General features: G+C 42.6%; 1 protein-coding gene across 1 annotated transcript; it reads left to right on the top strand.

Annotated features, from left to right (window-relative positions):
* Window positions 1–1254: 1254 nt before the first annotated feature.
* LOC145934186 (uncharacterized) lies at window positions 1255–2199 on the top strand (the record flags this gene model as incomplete). Its single annotated transcript, XM_083034560.1, has 1 exon — window positions 1255–2199. A coding segment is annotated over exon 1 (945 nt), but the record flags the coding sequence as incomplete, so codon positions are not given.
* Window positions 2200–15878: the final 13679 nt, after the last annotated feature.

Here is a 15878-nt window from a genome sequence, read left to right as displayed (position 1 = left end):
AAACCATTCATTTTTATTTTTTCATATACTGATATTATGTTTTCCTGATTACATGTATAATATGCTATTATATGTACTATTAGATGTATGTTATTACTCTTATGTATATATATATATATATATATATATATATATATATATATGCTTATATGCATTGCTATTTTTTATATATAATATACATATATATACAAATATGTACAAATATATTTTAAACTACTTTAAATAAATATAAAATAATACTCTTTTGTGCGATTATACATAAAAAATATATTTTTACAACTTCTATTATCTGTACGTTTAATGTTTTATCTTTCTGTATTTCTTACCTTTACATAATAACATTTAAATTCATTAGATCGTTGAAAGAAATAAATTAATAGTTATTTTTTGAGATAGATGTTGGGAATCACCAGTTAATAAAAATAATAATTAATAACAGTAGTAATACTATGAGAGTTCTAACCCATGGGGCTCCGAGGGGGGTGCGGGGCGCGGGGGGTTCTCCGCGGCGAGGGGTATGACGTCACGCGGGGCGGGGGTATCTCGTAGGCGCGGGGGCTGACGTCACGCGGGTGGAGGGGGATGTTTCGACAAAAGAGGGGGAGTTTTCTGAGTGCAATATTTGTAGATGGTATCTTTACGACTTTTTTATGAGGGTTCTTAGACATTTTCCCCAAAAAGGTATAGAACAAGCGCCAATGATTAACAATTTTGTACCCTCGTTAATATAATTTTATTACGGAAGCGCCGATGTCCGGCTGCTCGTCAACGGAGCGTTCTAGAATCCATTAAAACTATGTTTTTCATTTTATAGACATTTTATCATTAGGAAAGGAATGAAGATTTTAGGGCCGACGCTGCGACGAACATGTCTAAACGTGATTTAATAGGCCTCTACCTATTTGCGTTGACGTTCGGCAGCTTTGTACCCTCGCGGAAAATCTCACATAAAAACGAGAGCGAAACATTTTTCTTAATATTTTTTAAGGAAGAATGCAACGTATCGGCGCCAACGTTCGGCAGCTTGTGTCCTTACTCCTCTATCCATAAAACCGATATCTCGGGAAACTATCTTTTGAGATACGCCAAATGTTAGAAAAGAAGATAGAATTAGGTGAAATATATATAAGGAGGATGAGAGCGCGTCAAACCATAGTACGATTTGAAAGCGCATAGATGCAGCGGTGAAAAAAGTTTAGTGGTTACTTTCTTGTATTAGAAGTGTTAGTGGTATAATAGTGAATAAAAGAAATAATGGAAAACATCGAGCAGAACGAACGCGACCTGTTGGAGCGGTCCCATCAAATCACCACCTTGGGCGAATATTTTGAATGGGCGCTGCGCTGCGAGGACTTTATCAAACTGCTCGAAGAACGCAGTCGTGTCAAGCGTCCGCGACTCTCCATTGGATATAGACAATCTTTGGTTGCTAGAATCGCGCGACTCGAGGGTGCAAAGACTCGATTGCAGAGACAGTTTATACCCAGTGGTGGTAATTACAGTGGCGGTAATTACAGTGGCGATAATAACACGGGAAGACTCGTTTGGCGAGAGATTGATACCGCGTTCGAAAATCGGATACTGACAGGTGCGGTGATTAACGCAGACTATATCGAACCGCGACAATTTTTGGAAGACGCTAGTAGTGTAGTACTCGAGCAAGTGCAAGATGTTATAAAAATACACAACTGTGCAAAAGTAAATACCGTGTTCAACGGTGAATTTGTGACAGGTGATAAGCGCTCCAACAAAAGCATTAACACGCGAAATTATGAACTCTTTCGCACGTCCGATTTACACGAGTGGTATGAGCGGCATGTCATCGAATCCACATTGGCGTCTCTCGAAGAGTTTCAGGAACGTGATAGCGGATGGGCATTGTCACGAATCCTTGATCTTACGGTCAACGTCAACAAGTGCAATCCTATGCGCGCGGGGTGTTATCTAAACTTACCGCGAGAAATTGTGACAAAGAGAGCGGTGGTGAACGTGCGATCAACGGACAATGCATGTTTCGCATGGTCAGTGGTGGCCGCTCTGCATCCAGTTGCAAAATATAGTGAGAGAACATCGTCATATCCACACTATACGACAGTGCTAAATTTACAAAACATTGAGTTTCCGATGACGTTGAACCAAATTAAAAAGTTTGAACTGGCAAATAACATCTCAATCAACGTCTACGGCATTGAGAGGAAGAAGGAATTATCTATTCTTCCGATACAGCTCACCGATCGGAAGAGAGAAAAACATGTAAATATGCTGTATGTGGAGGAGGACGACAGCGTTGGGCATTTCGCGTATATAAAAAATCTATCTCGGCTTGTCAGCACGCAACTGAGCAAACACAATGGTCAAAAATATATCTGCGATCGGTATGTATATTTATTGCAAACTATATAATAATTTTAAATAAAATTGTAAATAAAATTGTAATTTTTTTTTCACAGATGCTTGCACTTCTTTAATTTGAGCGAAAAATTGGAGGCTCACATTGCGGACTGTCGAGAAATGAACGACTGCGCTATCCGATTACCAAGCGATAAAGACAAGTGGCTCGACTTCGACAACTACAACAGAAAGGAGCGATTTCCCTTCGTGGTGTACGCCGACTTGGAGTGTGTGCTGAAGAAGACGCCGGAACATGCGTCATACTCCCAACATCACGAGGTATTTAGCGTTGGGTATTACGTGCAATGTTCGTACGACAACTCGTTATCCGCGTATAATTCTCGCCGTAGTATCGATTGCGTTTCATGGTTCGCCGAAGAACTTAAAAATTTAGCGCATCGCGTAAAGGGTATTTTGTCTGATAATGTCCACATGACAAAATTAACGCAAGATGAATGGGAAAAATTTCATAGCGTCACGCAATGTCACATTTGCGAAAAACCGTTTGCGCCGGATGATACACGCGTACGCGATCATTGTCATCTGACCGGGCGATACAGGGGTCCCGCGCACTCAAACTGTAATCTAAACTACAAAGACTCTTATGTCATTCCTGTAGTTTTCCATAATCTATCCGGCTATGACGCACATTTTATCATAAAAGAAATAGCTACCGCGTATGAAGGACGCGTAGATGTGCTTCCAATAACAAAAGAAAAATACATTTCATTTACGAAGACTGTCAATAGTACCGACGACGATAAAGATCGGAAAGCTTGCATGAAATTACGATTCATCGATTCATACAAATTTCTCAATGCTAGTCTTGACAAATTGGCATCTTTTTTGAATAAGGATAAGTTAAAAATTTTGCGTTCCAATTTTTCCGCATTATCCGCTAACAATTTTGAATTATTAACGCGAAAAGGTGTCTTTCCGTACGAGTACATTGACTGCGTGGACAGGCTGCAGGACACGCGTTTACCACCACGCGAATCGTTTTACAGTTCTTTAACCAGTGACACTGTATCCAAGAGCGACTACGCACACGCCGTCAACGTGTGGCAGCAGTTCTCCATTCAAACCTTGGGTGAATACAGCGATCTGTACTTAAAAACTGATGTCTTGTTGTTGGCAGATATATTTGAAAACTTTCGCGACACTTGCATCGCGAGTTACGGACTCGACCCTACGTATTATTATACTCTTCCTGGGTATACATGGGACGCCATGTTAAAACATACATGCGTAAATTTCGAACTGCTTACCGATATCGATATGGTTATGTTTATTGAACGGGGTATACGCGGCGGTCTAAGTCAATGTTCAGGAAGATACGCGCATGCTAATAACAAGTACATGCAGTCATATGATCCGTCGAAACCATCGTCGTACCTTATGTATTTAGATGTAAATAATTTGTATGGATGGGCAATGTGTCAACCACTGCCTTATGCCGATTTTCGATGGGTCGACGATGTATCTAACTTTGACATCTCGTCAATAGCGCTCGATTCACCTACAGGCTATATCCTCGAAGTAGATTTAGAATATCCGCAACATCTTCACGACATGCACACTGACCTACCGTTTTGCCCGACACGTGACAAACCGCCCGGCAAGCGGGAAGATAAGCTTCTCGCAACGCTATATGATAAGAAGCGTTACGTCATACACTACCGCAACCTGCAGCAGTGCACGCGTCACGGTCTTCGCGTTACAAAAATACATCGCGTATTACAATTCACTCAATCCGCATGGCTCCGCGATTACATTGAACTAAATACAAAATTTAGAACACAAGCGAAAAATGATTTTGAGAAAAATTTGTACAAATTGATGAACAACGCGGTATTTGGCAAAACGATGGAAAATGTGCGTAATCATGTAGATGTAAAATTATTGACAAAGTGGGACGGACGATACGGTGCAGAGGCGATGATAGCGAAACCAAATTTCCATAGCAGGAGCGTCTTTTCAGAAAATTTAATTGCCGTAGAATTACGTAAACTAGAAGTAAAATTTAACAAACCAATCTATGTTGGTATGTGTATACTCGACATATCGAAAGTGTGTCTGTACGAATTTCATCACGAGTACATGTCACCGCTCTATCGTGACAGATGTCGGGTAATGTACACCGATACAGATAGTTTAATATATCATATTAAATGCGAAGACGTGTATGAAAATATGAAACGCGATATCGCTAGATTCAATACGAGCGATTATCCAATTGACAACGCGTACAGTATACCGCTTGTGAATAAAAAGGTGCCAGGTCTAATGAAGGATGAAAATAATGGCGCGATAATGACTGAATTTGTAGGACTTAGAGCAAAAATGTACGCTTTGCGAGTAGATGGTAAGAAAGATACAAAAAAGGTTAAAGGTGTCAAAAGTAACGTTGTCGCGAGAACGATAACATTCGACGATAATACGCGGTGCCTGAACGACGAGATTGAAATGACACGTAGTCAGTCATGTATTACGTCGAAATTGCATGAAGTATACACCATCTGCGAGACAAAAATTGCTCTAAGTCCGTACGACGATAAGCGGTATATCATACCTGATTCGACCGACACATTACCATGGGGACATTATCAGATACCCTTATAAAATATAATGTAATATAATGTAATATAATGTATGTGCGATATGTTATGTAACATATGTGTATGTATTTCATATATTGGAACGGAAAGGATGTATTAATAAAGATTTTGTATTTCACATATTTCATGTATATTGTAATATTTCAAATACTTTTATTTGTTGTACACATTATATATTTTTTAATTTTTGAGTAATTAATAAATACAATTTGTATGAATTAAATTGCATTGTCCTTATGTATCCAAGAGTTGTGCGAATTGTCAAATCCCAGCCATTTTACGTAAACCTCGTCACCCCTCCTGCGCAGTACTTTCTCTACGAGATATACGTCCGGATAATTCGCGCTATGCAACTCGTGCTCGTAAAACGCTCCAGCGACAGATGTTTTGCGATAGTCCTCGAGTAGATAGGTTACGGGATTAGTACGCTGCACTTTAACAATTTTAAACACTTCGGTTGTCCAATTTGGTGTGTAACCCTTCTCAAAAAGTTTCTTGTACTTGCTAACGCGTACCGGGTCACCTACTTTGAACTTTGCCGGAACGGCAATCTTTATGTTACTATATACCGTTTTTAAAAGTTTATCAGCGATCGCGGGGGTGACGTCGACGGGTCGCATGCCGATCGTTCGATGCTTGCGCGCGTTGTAATCCGATACGAGTTCCGCCAACGCGTCGATCCACTTGTAAGTTCCGTTCAGCGTAAACATCTTCCACATGTCGTTCTTCAGCGTGCGATTGAATCGCTCCACAACCGATGCCTTCAATACCGAATATGTAGAATAGTGATTGATGTTATGTTTCCGTATAAGCCGTTGCACGTCGGCGTTAAAAAATTCTTTCCCCATATCGGTTTGCATGTTTCTCGGGCATCTCTTGCTATCTCGAATTATCTCGGCGATAGCGTCAGCCGTCTCGCTTCCAGCTTTACTCTTGAGTGGTATGGCCCACGCGTACTTGCTCAACACATCGATGACGGTGAGTATGTAGTGGTAACCTCTGTTGAAACGAGAGTACGGACGCATCTCGACGATGTCAGCTTGCCACATGTCATCGTATCCCCGCACTATGACGTGTCTTCGGGGAAAATTTTTCCTTGCCGGCGCGTGCAGTTCGTTCACCAACTGCCGTTTCTCCAAACTATGTTGTTTCATCGCTTCGTCGGTTTTTCTCGATCGCCGTTTGTCGCTCATTTTATGATTCATTTTCGTTTGTCGTTCTTCAATAGCCGTTCCTGACCCGTTCTTGAGCCGTTCCTGACCCGTTCTTGAGCCGTTCCTGACCCGTTCGTAGCCGTTCCTGACCCGTTCGTAGCCGTTCCTGACCCGTTCTTGAGCCGTTCGTAGCCGTTCCTGACCCGTTCTTGAGCCGTTCCTGACCCGTTCGTAGCCGTTCCTAACCCGTTCTTGAGCCGTTCCTGACCCGTTCTTGAGCCGTTCTTGAGCCGTTCTTGTGTTGTTTACTTCCGTTCTTGACCCATTCGAAAATCGTTCTTGATTCGTTCGCTGCCTTGTTCACAGTCGTTTCTAACCCGTTCGTAGCCTTTCCTGACCCGTTCGCAGCCGTTACTGACCCGTTCGCAGCCCTGCTTGAGTTGTTTGTAGCCTTGCATGTAGCCTTTAAAGACTTGTTCGTAGCCTCGTTCGCAGCCCTGCTTGAGTTGTTGGTAGCCTCGTTCGCTGTTGCTAGGCCGTTCATAGCCTCGTTCGCAGCTGTTGCTAGGCCGTTCACTACCACTCATTGTAGTTAGATAGTAGTTCGATAATCCTTCGTAGCTGTTCGATAATTGTTCGTAGCCGTTCGATAACCCTTCGTAGATGTTCGATAACCGTTCGATAGCCGCTCCTAACCCGTTCACTGCTGCTCATTCAGGTTGATAGCCGTTTCTGAGTTAACGTTAGCCGCGCGTTGAAGTTCGTTTATCACAATCTGTATTGCCCGCACATCCTTCTCGAACGAAGTCAGCTTCTCATCTGATTCTTTCTGTTGATTCATCAATCTTTTAACGCAGGATTCCACATACAGTTTGTTGACGGCATCGGTGTCAGCCTCAGGTTGCGCTACACGACGAATCTTCCTCGACCTTGCGTCATAGTCCGTAACGACGCGACACAGAGCGTTTCCATGCACATAACTTTTCACCAATCTATCCCAAGAACCGCTTGTGCCGGTTGCATCATTTCTTGGTTCGAATAATCCAAATTTGTTGATAGGCATTTTTTTTTTCCACCGATGAGTGACGCTGATCGACTGATTAGATTTGTCGAGACACCATTCAATTTATAATAATGCCTGCTTCGCGAAGTTCCTCGATGATCGACAGGATCTCATTGTCGTGAGCGTTGTGGCCAGCTTGGCGCGAAGCGTCCAGCAATCGTACCCGATCCACTAGCTCGTTGGGGTCATCCCAGTGTATGTAATCGATCTTATTGTCGGTTAGTGCCATCGCGTGAGGCATGAATACTCCCTTTCCAGATTTTTTCTTTTCAATCGATATCAATGGTGCGATTATATGTTTGTACTTGTATCCCCTGTTGCTTCGTAATTGGCCTTGTGTGTCATAATTGCGTTTATGCGCGTTCGTCGCCAATAATATACTCTTGTATTTACGCATATCATCCTCCGTGTAAATGTCATCATCGGGAATTCTCTTGAAGATCAATTCGTATAATCCTGGTGTACCAATGTACCTCACTTCATCTATAATTATAGAGTCATATTTGTCAATGTCGAATCGTTTGTTACCGAGACGCATTTCATCCTTGTCGAAATAGACACCGTACACGTGATCGATTTTCCTTTCTTTGTCGCCACCGAGGAGAGTGCTCATGTACTCTTGTCCCAGTGGTCCCAAGTGCTTTCGCAACATTTCTTGACCTTCCAGCGTTTGTAATGTGTTTCGAACAAACGATGTTTCGAGCGTGCTGCCCGAGGTTTCGAAAACATTTTCGTTTGCGAGTGTTTCGGGTATCATAGGTTGTACGATTCTCGTTGTCGCGAACGGTGTAGAGCTTATCATCGGTTCATCCAATAAAGCATTCGATGTACGCGGTGTCGATGAGCGATTCGGGTTTGACCGTTTCCTCTTTTTCGGTGTCGCATCATCCTTCTCCTCTTCCTCCTCTTCCTCCTCCTCCTCCTTGTACCGCTTGATGGGTAAGATTTTAATCTTTGCGGTACTTTCCGGCTCGTTTTTCACCGCGATCGAGTTGTCGACAATCTTTTGTAGCGGCTCAATAATAGGTCTAAAATGGGTCTTGACCGCGATATCGTCATCGATCTTACCGGTCTTCAAAGCGCGATGTTTCTTGCGGATTGCTTCACTCGTTTTCGCAATCTCCTTCGCTATCTTTTCACGTTCGCGAATATTATCGTTCTCAGCCATGTCGGTAGAGTGTCGAACGCTCGTGTTTCACCTCTCTCGACAGAACATCGGCAACGACTAATTGTTTTGCGGTATCGCGAACACGTTAAATCCGTTTCTGTATCGGCCGTTCGTAAGCGAACTATCCTTATCTATCACTAGAAATCCATACTTTTGCTGCCAACAAGTACGACATAATTCACTGAAATCCTCGTATGACATGTCAGTATTCACGTGATCATTGTACACATGTTTCAAGTTGGTACCGTCCTGTTTAAACAAGATTAGCAGGTTTGCGTTGTCGCGTATAAGATGTTTCGGTATTCTTGCGTATGTCTGACAGAGATAGAAGCAGTCGACGTTCGAGTGGCGTCCCATTGAAAAGTATTCTCTTATCGTATTTTGTTTGTCACACGCCACGTCATCGAAAACGAAAATCGAGTTTGGACATGCTTCGCTCGGTGGAATGACGTCACTGTTATTGGAGAATGTAAAATAGCCGATTTCATCGATCGACGTCAACAAATTCTCCAGATACTGATATTTTGGCTGTTGCAGTGACATTGATTACACGTACACGTTTTCAAAGCGGACGCCGTGCGGGCTTTCTATCAAATTAATCAACACGTTAGTTTTACCGCAATTCGAGGGGCCGCAAACGATCGCGCGTATAGTAGTCGGCAGTATCGTACCGTGCCTACGCATCTCCGCGTTGTCCCCCATCGATCGTAATCTGGCGTCGTAATTCGTCACGCGTATCGCGAAAGGTTGTCGCACGAATCTCATTTTCCCACTCCCCGATTGAATCGAACGCTTGCCTATTTATAGCTGCGCGGAACCACGAATCGCTCAGTAACGAAAAAATGTTTGTCTTGCTATCAAGTCCTTACGATATTTGTAATTTGAGCGCCGAACAGCTACAATTTGTGTCGAAAACAGTTTTATTGCGAATGTGTGGCAATTACGTCCACTGCGTGTGGGACAAGCTTCCGGAACATATAAAGGCGGATTTGGAGGTTCAAACTTATCGCCGCTGTTTCGAACATTACAATCGACCGTGGCAGCAGACGCACATCGACGGTCCAGCGCCGATGATAAAGGATTGCAGCGAATGTCAACGAAAATAGGTAGAGGCCTATTAAATCTCGCGATAAACGCACTTCCGATCGAATTCCATATCCCCGGCTATCAGTTCTGCACGCGACTACAAAAGCGATTAGCCAGAGGCGATCGAGGTATCAACCCATTGGACGCAGCGTGCCGTGAACACGATATAGCGTACTCTCGAAGCAACGATCTCATCGAGAGACACGCGGCAGATAGGATACTCGCCAAGGAAGCGCAAACTCGCATCATTGCGAGAGATTCGACTCTCGGTGAGAGAGCCGCCGCCACAGCTGTCTGGGCAGCGAATAAAGCCAAGACGAAGTTCGGTATGGACCTGAAGACGACAAAGACGAAGACGAAGAAAAAGATGGCGAAGAAGCGAATACTTCCGGTAGCGAAACGTGGGGGTGTATTGCCGATTCTACCAATGTTGGGCGCGCTCGGATCTCTGGTCGGTGGAGCGGCTGGTGTAGCAAAGATGGTGAACGACGGAAAAGCCGCACAACGTCAGTTGCAAGAGATGCTACGTCACAATCGCGCCATGGAAGGTCACGGATTGTATCTCGCTGCATACAAACGCGGACGAGGAGTTTCAACGAGAAAAAAGGGGAAAAAAAAACGTCAAAGAGACGCTAAAAATGCCACAGGGCGTAACTACCAACATACAATTGCTACAACTGGCAAAACGTATGCACATTCCGTATTTTAGAGGTGTTTTCATGCGTGATTCATTACCGATCGGTGGTATATATCGAAACGAGAGCGGCATCGTAAATTTGGATAACGCTAAAGGATCGGGTACTCATTGGGTAGCGTATGCAAAGAGGGGGGATCGCGCTATATATTTTGACAGTTTCGGCAATCTTCGACCGCCGAATGAATTGGTGCGATATTTAAATGTGACAAAGATACAATACAATTACACACCTGTTCAAACTTACAATCAAAGCATCTGTGGACAATTGTGCTTACAGTTTCTCCGAGCGGTCGATGCATGTGAATTTAAAGACTGGCATTGCGCTATTTAACTCAGTATTCGTTAAACAGTTTTGCCGATATGTCTATGACATTCACACTGACCGGGAAGAGTAGTGTTCTCGCGGCAAACTACTTTCCCGCCGTAGATTTGAGCGACGATGAATACGAGCTAGGTCTAGCGGATTTTGAGACTTATCACACGATATCGAACGTGAATTCCTCGAATAATAAATTTTACTTTGGCAAAGATGACGCGGAAATTACGATTCCCGAGGGATCGTACGAGCTGCAAGCGATACATGAGTTTTTGAAACATGCAATTTTACGAAAACGTCCGCGACACGCTATTCATGACGATGATAAAAAACACGCTGACACCACGCATATTCGGACGAATGACGACGGTGACTTTGAAGATGGAGAATATCCGATAGTGCTCCGCGCTAATTATAATACGATGAGGGGCGAGATCAAATGCGCCTACAGAATGAATTTTAGCAAGCCTAACAACATTGGATCGCTGCTGGGATTCTCGAACCGTATACTGCAGCCGCGAAAATGGTATAAGTCGGACATGCCGATTAATATTATCAACGTGAACATTATCCGCGTAGAATGTAATGTGACCGCGGGCGCGTACAGCAACGGCAAACTCGTTCATACGATACATGAATTTTCACCGAGGGTACCACCAGGATATAAGATATCGGAAACATTCGGCGCACATCATTTACCTGCCGATCATCGTGCGGAGCATTACGGATTTAACGTTACGCGTTGTCGACCAGGACAGACGATTGCTCGATTTTCGAGGAGAAGAGATCACCATTAGATTGCACGTACGACGACGACAGCGATAACGTACGTGTGTGGCGTATGAGATGCTCGTGTTGAACGGATCGAAAGATACGAGAGATAACACAATCTTTACGGAGCCAGCGACAACAACAACAACGTCGACATTCACTAATATCCAATCATCCGGTTGCAGTAAGAAAAAGAAACTGAACGCATCAAACGTTGCGTTTTTACAATCTTTGGGATTCGCGGTGCGAAACATCTGAACAATGACCGACATCCTCAACATTGGAGACGAGCCAATCTTCGACGATCGCATCGTCAAGATCGAGACTCACACGTACAACCCGTTCGCTAACACAACATTCGGACACAGTGATGAGATAAGAATACCCATACAACAACAGGATCTGTATACGTTGCCGTATGAAAGTTTCCTATACATCGAGGGAGAACTAAAGATAAATAAACCAGCCGAAGGATCTGCTGTGATACTGGGAAATAATTGTGTCGCATTCATGTTCGATGAGATTCGATACGAACTCGATGGCGTGGAGATTGATCGCAATAGAAACGTGGGAATAACAAGTTTGCTCAAAAACTATGTAACGATATCATCCGATAGAAGCGTGATTATGAGAAACGCCGGCTGGACTGATCCGACTACTGCGAATGGAAACTTCAATTTTTGTGTGCCGCTCTACATGTTATTGTGATTTTGCGAGGATTACAGACGAGTGGTGATGAACGCTCGTCATGAGTTAATCTTAATACGATCGCGCAACGACAACAATTGTCTGATTGGAGATTCGACGCTGGAGCCTGTGATCAACATATTCAAGATACAATGGCAAATGCCGCATGTGTTGTTGAGCGAGATTAAGAAGCTGTCGATGCTGCGCGCTCTGGAAAGCGGACATTACCTCAGCATGGGTTTTCGCTCGTGGGATCTGTATGAGTATCCGCTATTGCAGCGTACAACCAAGCATTCATGGGCCATTAAGACAGCGACTCAGCTGGAGAAGCCACGATATGTTATCTTCGCTCTGCAGACAGTTCGGAAAAACATCATGTCTGAGGATATGAGTCGATTCGACGATTGCAAGATGACCAATGTGAAACTCTATCTGAACTCGGAATGTTATCCGTACGACGATATGAATCTGGATTTCGATAAAAACAGATGGTCGATTCTGTACGATACGTATGCGCGTTTCTGCAAGAACTATTATGGATACGAGTATCTCGAGCCGAGTCTCACCGTCTCAATGTTTCTACGTAACGGTCCGTTCGTGATCATCGATTGTTCTCGACAAAACGAATCGGTCAAGAGCGCAACCGTGGATGTGAGATTGGAATTCGAGTGTAAGGAGAATGTGCCGATGAATACCACTGCGTACTGTCTCATCATACATGATCGCGTGATCCAGTACAACCCGTTGACCAACGTTGTGCGCAAAATCACTTAAACGCACCAACAATTTAGAGAGAGGGGGAAGCATAGCAGAATATAAATCAAAGTGTTATGAGATAGTTGCCATTCTTCTTTTTAACTGATACATCGAAGAGAGAGATCTCGTCATGTCCGTACCAACGTTTGTGGATCTACAGGGGTTTATCCTCAATAAACAATTCATTGTAAAGGAAGCGGCAATCCTGAGAAGAGGATTTATTTTGTCACATTATTTTTTCGCATGTCCTGTACCATGGGGTGTGCTCATAAAATCGGAGAGACACCAAGCCTCATGGTTGACTCGAAATCATCATGGATTGCAATGGGAAGATGGAAACGTTCCATACAGCATGGCTCAGCGTTTGATTACAACAGCTATCGTTGGTGGACCACATGAAGAAGAAGAAGAATCCATTCTCGTATATGTAAAAGGACTTGAGAAGCGAGAATGGTTAGCCGATATATTGGATGATGCGGGAAACGGTTTCATTATTGAGACCTTGGATGCTGATTACGACGATATTGAGTCTCTAAATAATCTAGATGTTAAAAACACTATGCGATGTGGAAAACATGTTAAGAATTGCGCATTACAAAATGTATTCAAAATATTTAACTGGTGGTCGCAACGCCAGAAAGAATTGCAAGATTTGGAAAAATAAAATATTTAAACATTAATGTGTTTTATCTCTTATTCCCCTTCCCCAATCCTTTCCTCACGAATCGTTTCTAAGAATTCTTTTTATCCGAGTGCCGTTTCCCCTTCTCCTAAATTTCATAGCGCCAATAGTATTCTAGAATCTCCCACCACATTTACCCCACTACTTTTAAAAATAAGCGTCACGTATATTCTTAATTTTATACGATCAGTGTAGCGTTAACCGTTCATACTGGTGGTTCACTTTTAAAATCTGGAAATATGTACTACGCTAAAAGAAGCAGTGGCTCCGGCAGACCTGTGAATAATTACGTCCCGAGTCGTGATGACACTCCATCGTTTGAGAATAAATGTGACGAGTAAGTTTAACTTCTTTCTATCTTTTTTTTTTTTTTTTTTTTTTTTTTTTACAAATTGTATTATTTTCAAACTTATTTCATTTTTACAGCATTTCATTGGAGCGTCGTGCGGTTCGTATACTAGGCAGACGATACGCATTGACAGCTACGGAATTTAAATTCCTCGAAATTGGTATCAAAGTGGATCCACCGAGTTACGTGGAAATCGCCATAGGAGATCATCGAGGAAAGGAACTGATACTATCTCTCGAAGCGTGGAAAGGACTCTACGAGCAACGTCACAATATTCAGAATCTGCTTCGAAACGATTTTAAAGATGCCTACAGTTTTATAAGCGTTGGACCGTTAACAGTGCGAGTTCGTACGATTAACGACGCCAAGTTAATAAGTCTTGAATCTTCAAATGTATGCATGATGATGATCGAATCGACGTTACACCGTATGTTCGATCTCGATCCTTGCATTGATGTAACTTTTGACCGATTGGTTAAAATTACCAATACAGTCGATATCAAGTTTACGCAATTTTCAAATATCGCGTCCAATGTAACGAATCCTAAAGAAGTATCAAATGTAATACGCGCTAGCGACGCCTTCAACAAGCATCAGCTCATCGATTGCGAGCTGGCAGCTTTAGTTTTTAGTCCATAATATGTAAGAAAAAAAATATTTATAAGAAGAATAAAGAGTTTTTAAGTCTAAATTATGACGTAATTTCTTTGCATGCATTTCCATTCTCCATCTTTCTCCCACCCGTAACCAGTCCCAGCTCTCATACGTAGCTCGTTGCACGGTCTTTGTGGGGGATGACGTCATGCGGGGAAGGGGGAACGTGACGCTAGAGACTGAGAGGCTAGGGATCGCGAGACTAGGGACTGAGAGGCTAGGGATCGCGAGGCTAGGGACCGAGAGGCTAGGGACTGCGAGAGAGGTAGCGCTTAGGAGAGAAAGAGAGAGCGCGAGGTGAACGCGAGAGAAAGAGAGGGTGTGAGGCGAACGTGAAGGAGAGAGATGTTGCGGCGAGGAGAGAGAGAGAGAGAGAGAGAGAGAGAGAGATGACGCGAGGTTAGGGACTGCTAGAGATAGCGCTTAGGAGAGAAAGAGAGAGCGCGAGGTGAACGCGAGAGACAGAGATAGCGAGAGGCGCATGCGAGAGATGACGCAGTGAAGGAAAAGAAGAGGAATTTTTAAAATGAATATATTAATTTAATATTAATTATTTTTAATTATGAATAAATGTGTATTATACATTTGTGTGTGTGTGTGTGTGTGTGTGTGTGTGTGTTTAAAAGAATATAAATGGATATAAATGTATATAAATGTGAATATATAAATGTGAATATAAAATGGATATAAATGTATATAAATGTGAATATATAAATGTGAATATAAAATGGATATAAAATTTTAAAAAATATATATAAATGAATATAAAGATAAGAATATAAAGATGAAAATATAAAGATGAAAATATAAATGAATATCATAATATATAAAAATTGTCGGTGATGGAGGTGGCTATGGTAAAGCCGACGATTGTGGATGCGAGGCGGTGAGGCAGCTGAATGCTAGGTGCTGTGAGAAGCGGAGGCGACGGCTGGGCGGGGACTCCTGCATAACAGAAAATTTTTATTAATTATTTTAATAATTTATAATTAAAAAGAAATACTTACTAGTTCCAATTTTCCACCACAGGTTCTGGTGGATATGGCTCTAGGCCAAACAGTTCCCGAAGAGCATACATGTTCTCCCATAGCCAACTGTTATTGGTATCCATTTCCCGCGCCTCTGCAGTTTCGCACCACATTTCTGCAAACATTTGTCGATGTTCCCACCTCAGCATTCTCACCCACTCTCGTTCAGTTAAACCTTGCTCCACCACGTGTTGCGACCGTAAATTTTGCACAATGTTATAGATCATCTGAAAAATATGAATATTTAATATATATCTAAACATATTGCAATATTCTGTACAATAGTTTTAAATAAATTGTACAACTTACTATTTCGGGGAGCGTACGGCGCAGAAAACCTCCAGTCATTTTTTTCACTATTTTTTTACACTCACTTCGCTCGGCGACTGTTCGAGACTTTTTGATGTGGAGACAGACTCTCTCTCCATAAGCTTCAACCCCATCCCTCTCAAAATTAT

This window comes from Prenolepis imparis, unplaced genomic scaffold, assembly GCF_030444845.1.
Source record: "Prenolepis imparis isolate NDT839.2.m4 unplaced genomic scaffold, iyPreImpa1.0 SCAF_3, whole genome shotgun sequence".
NCBI classification, from domain to species: Eukaryota; Metazoa; Arthropoda; class Insecta; order Hymenoptera; family Formicidae; genus Prenolepis; species Prenolepis imparis.
The sequence above is the reverse complement of the archived record's forward strand: the minus strand, read 5'-3'. Positions and strand labels throughout refer to the sequence as shown.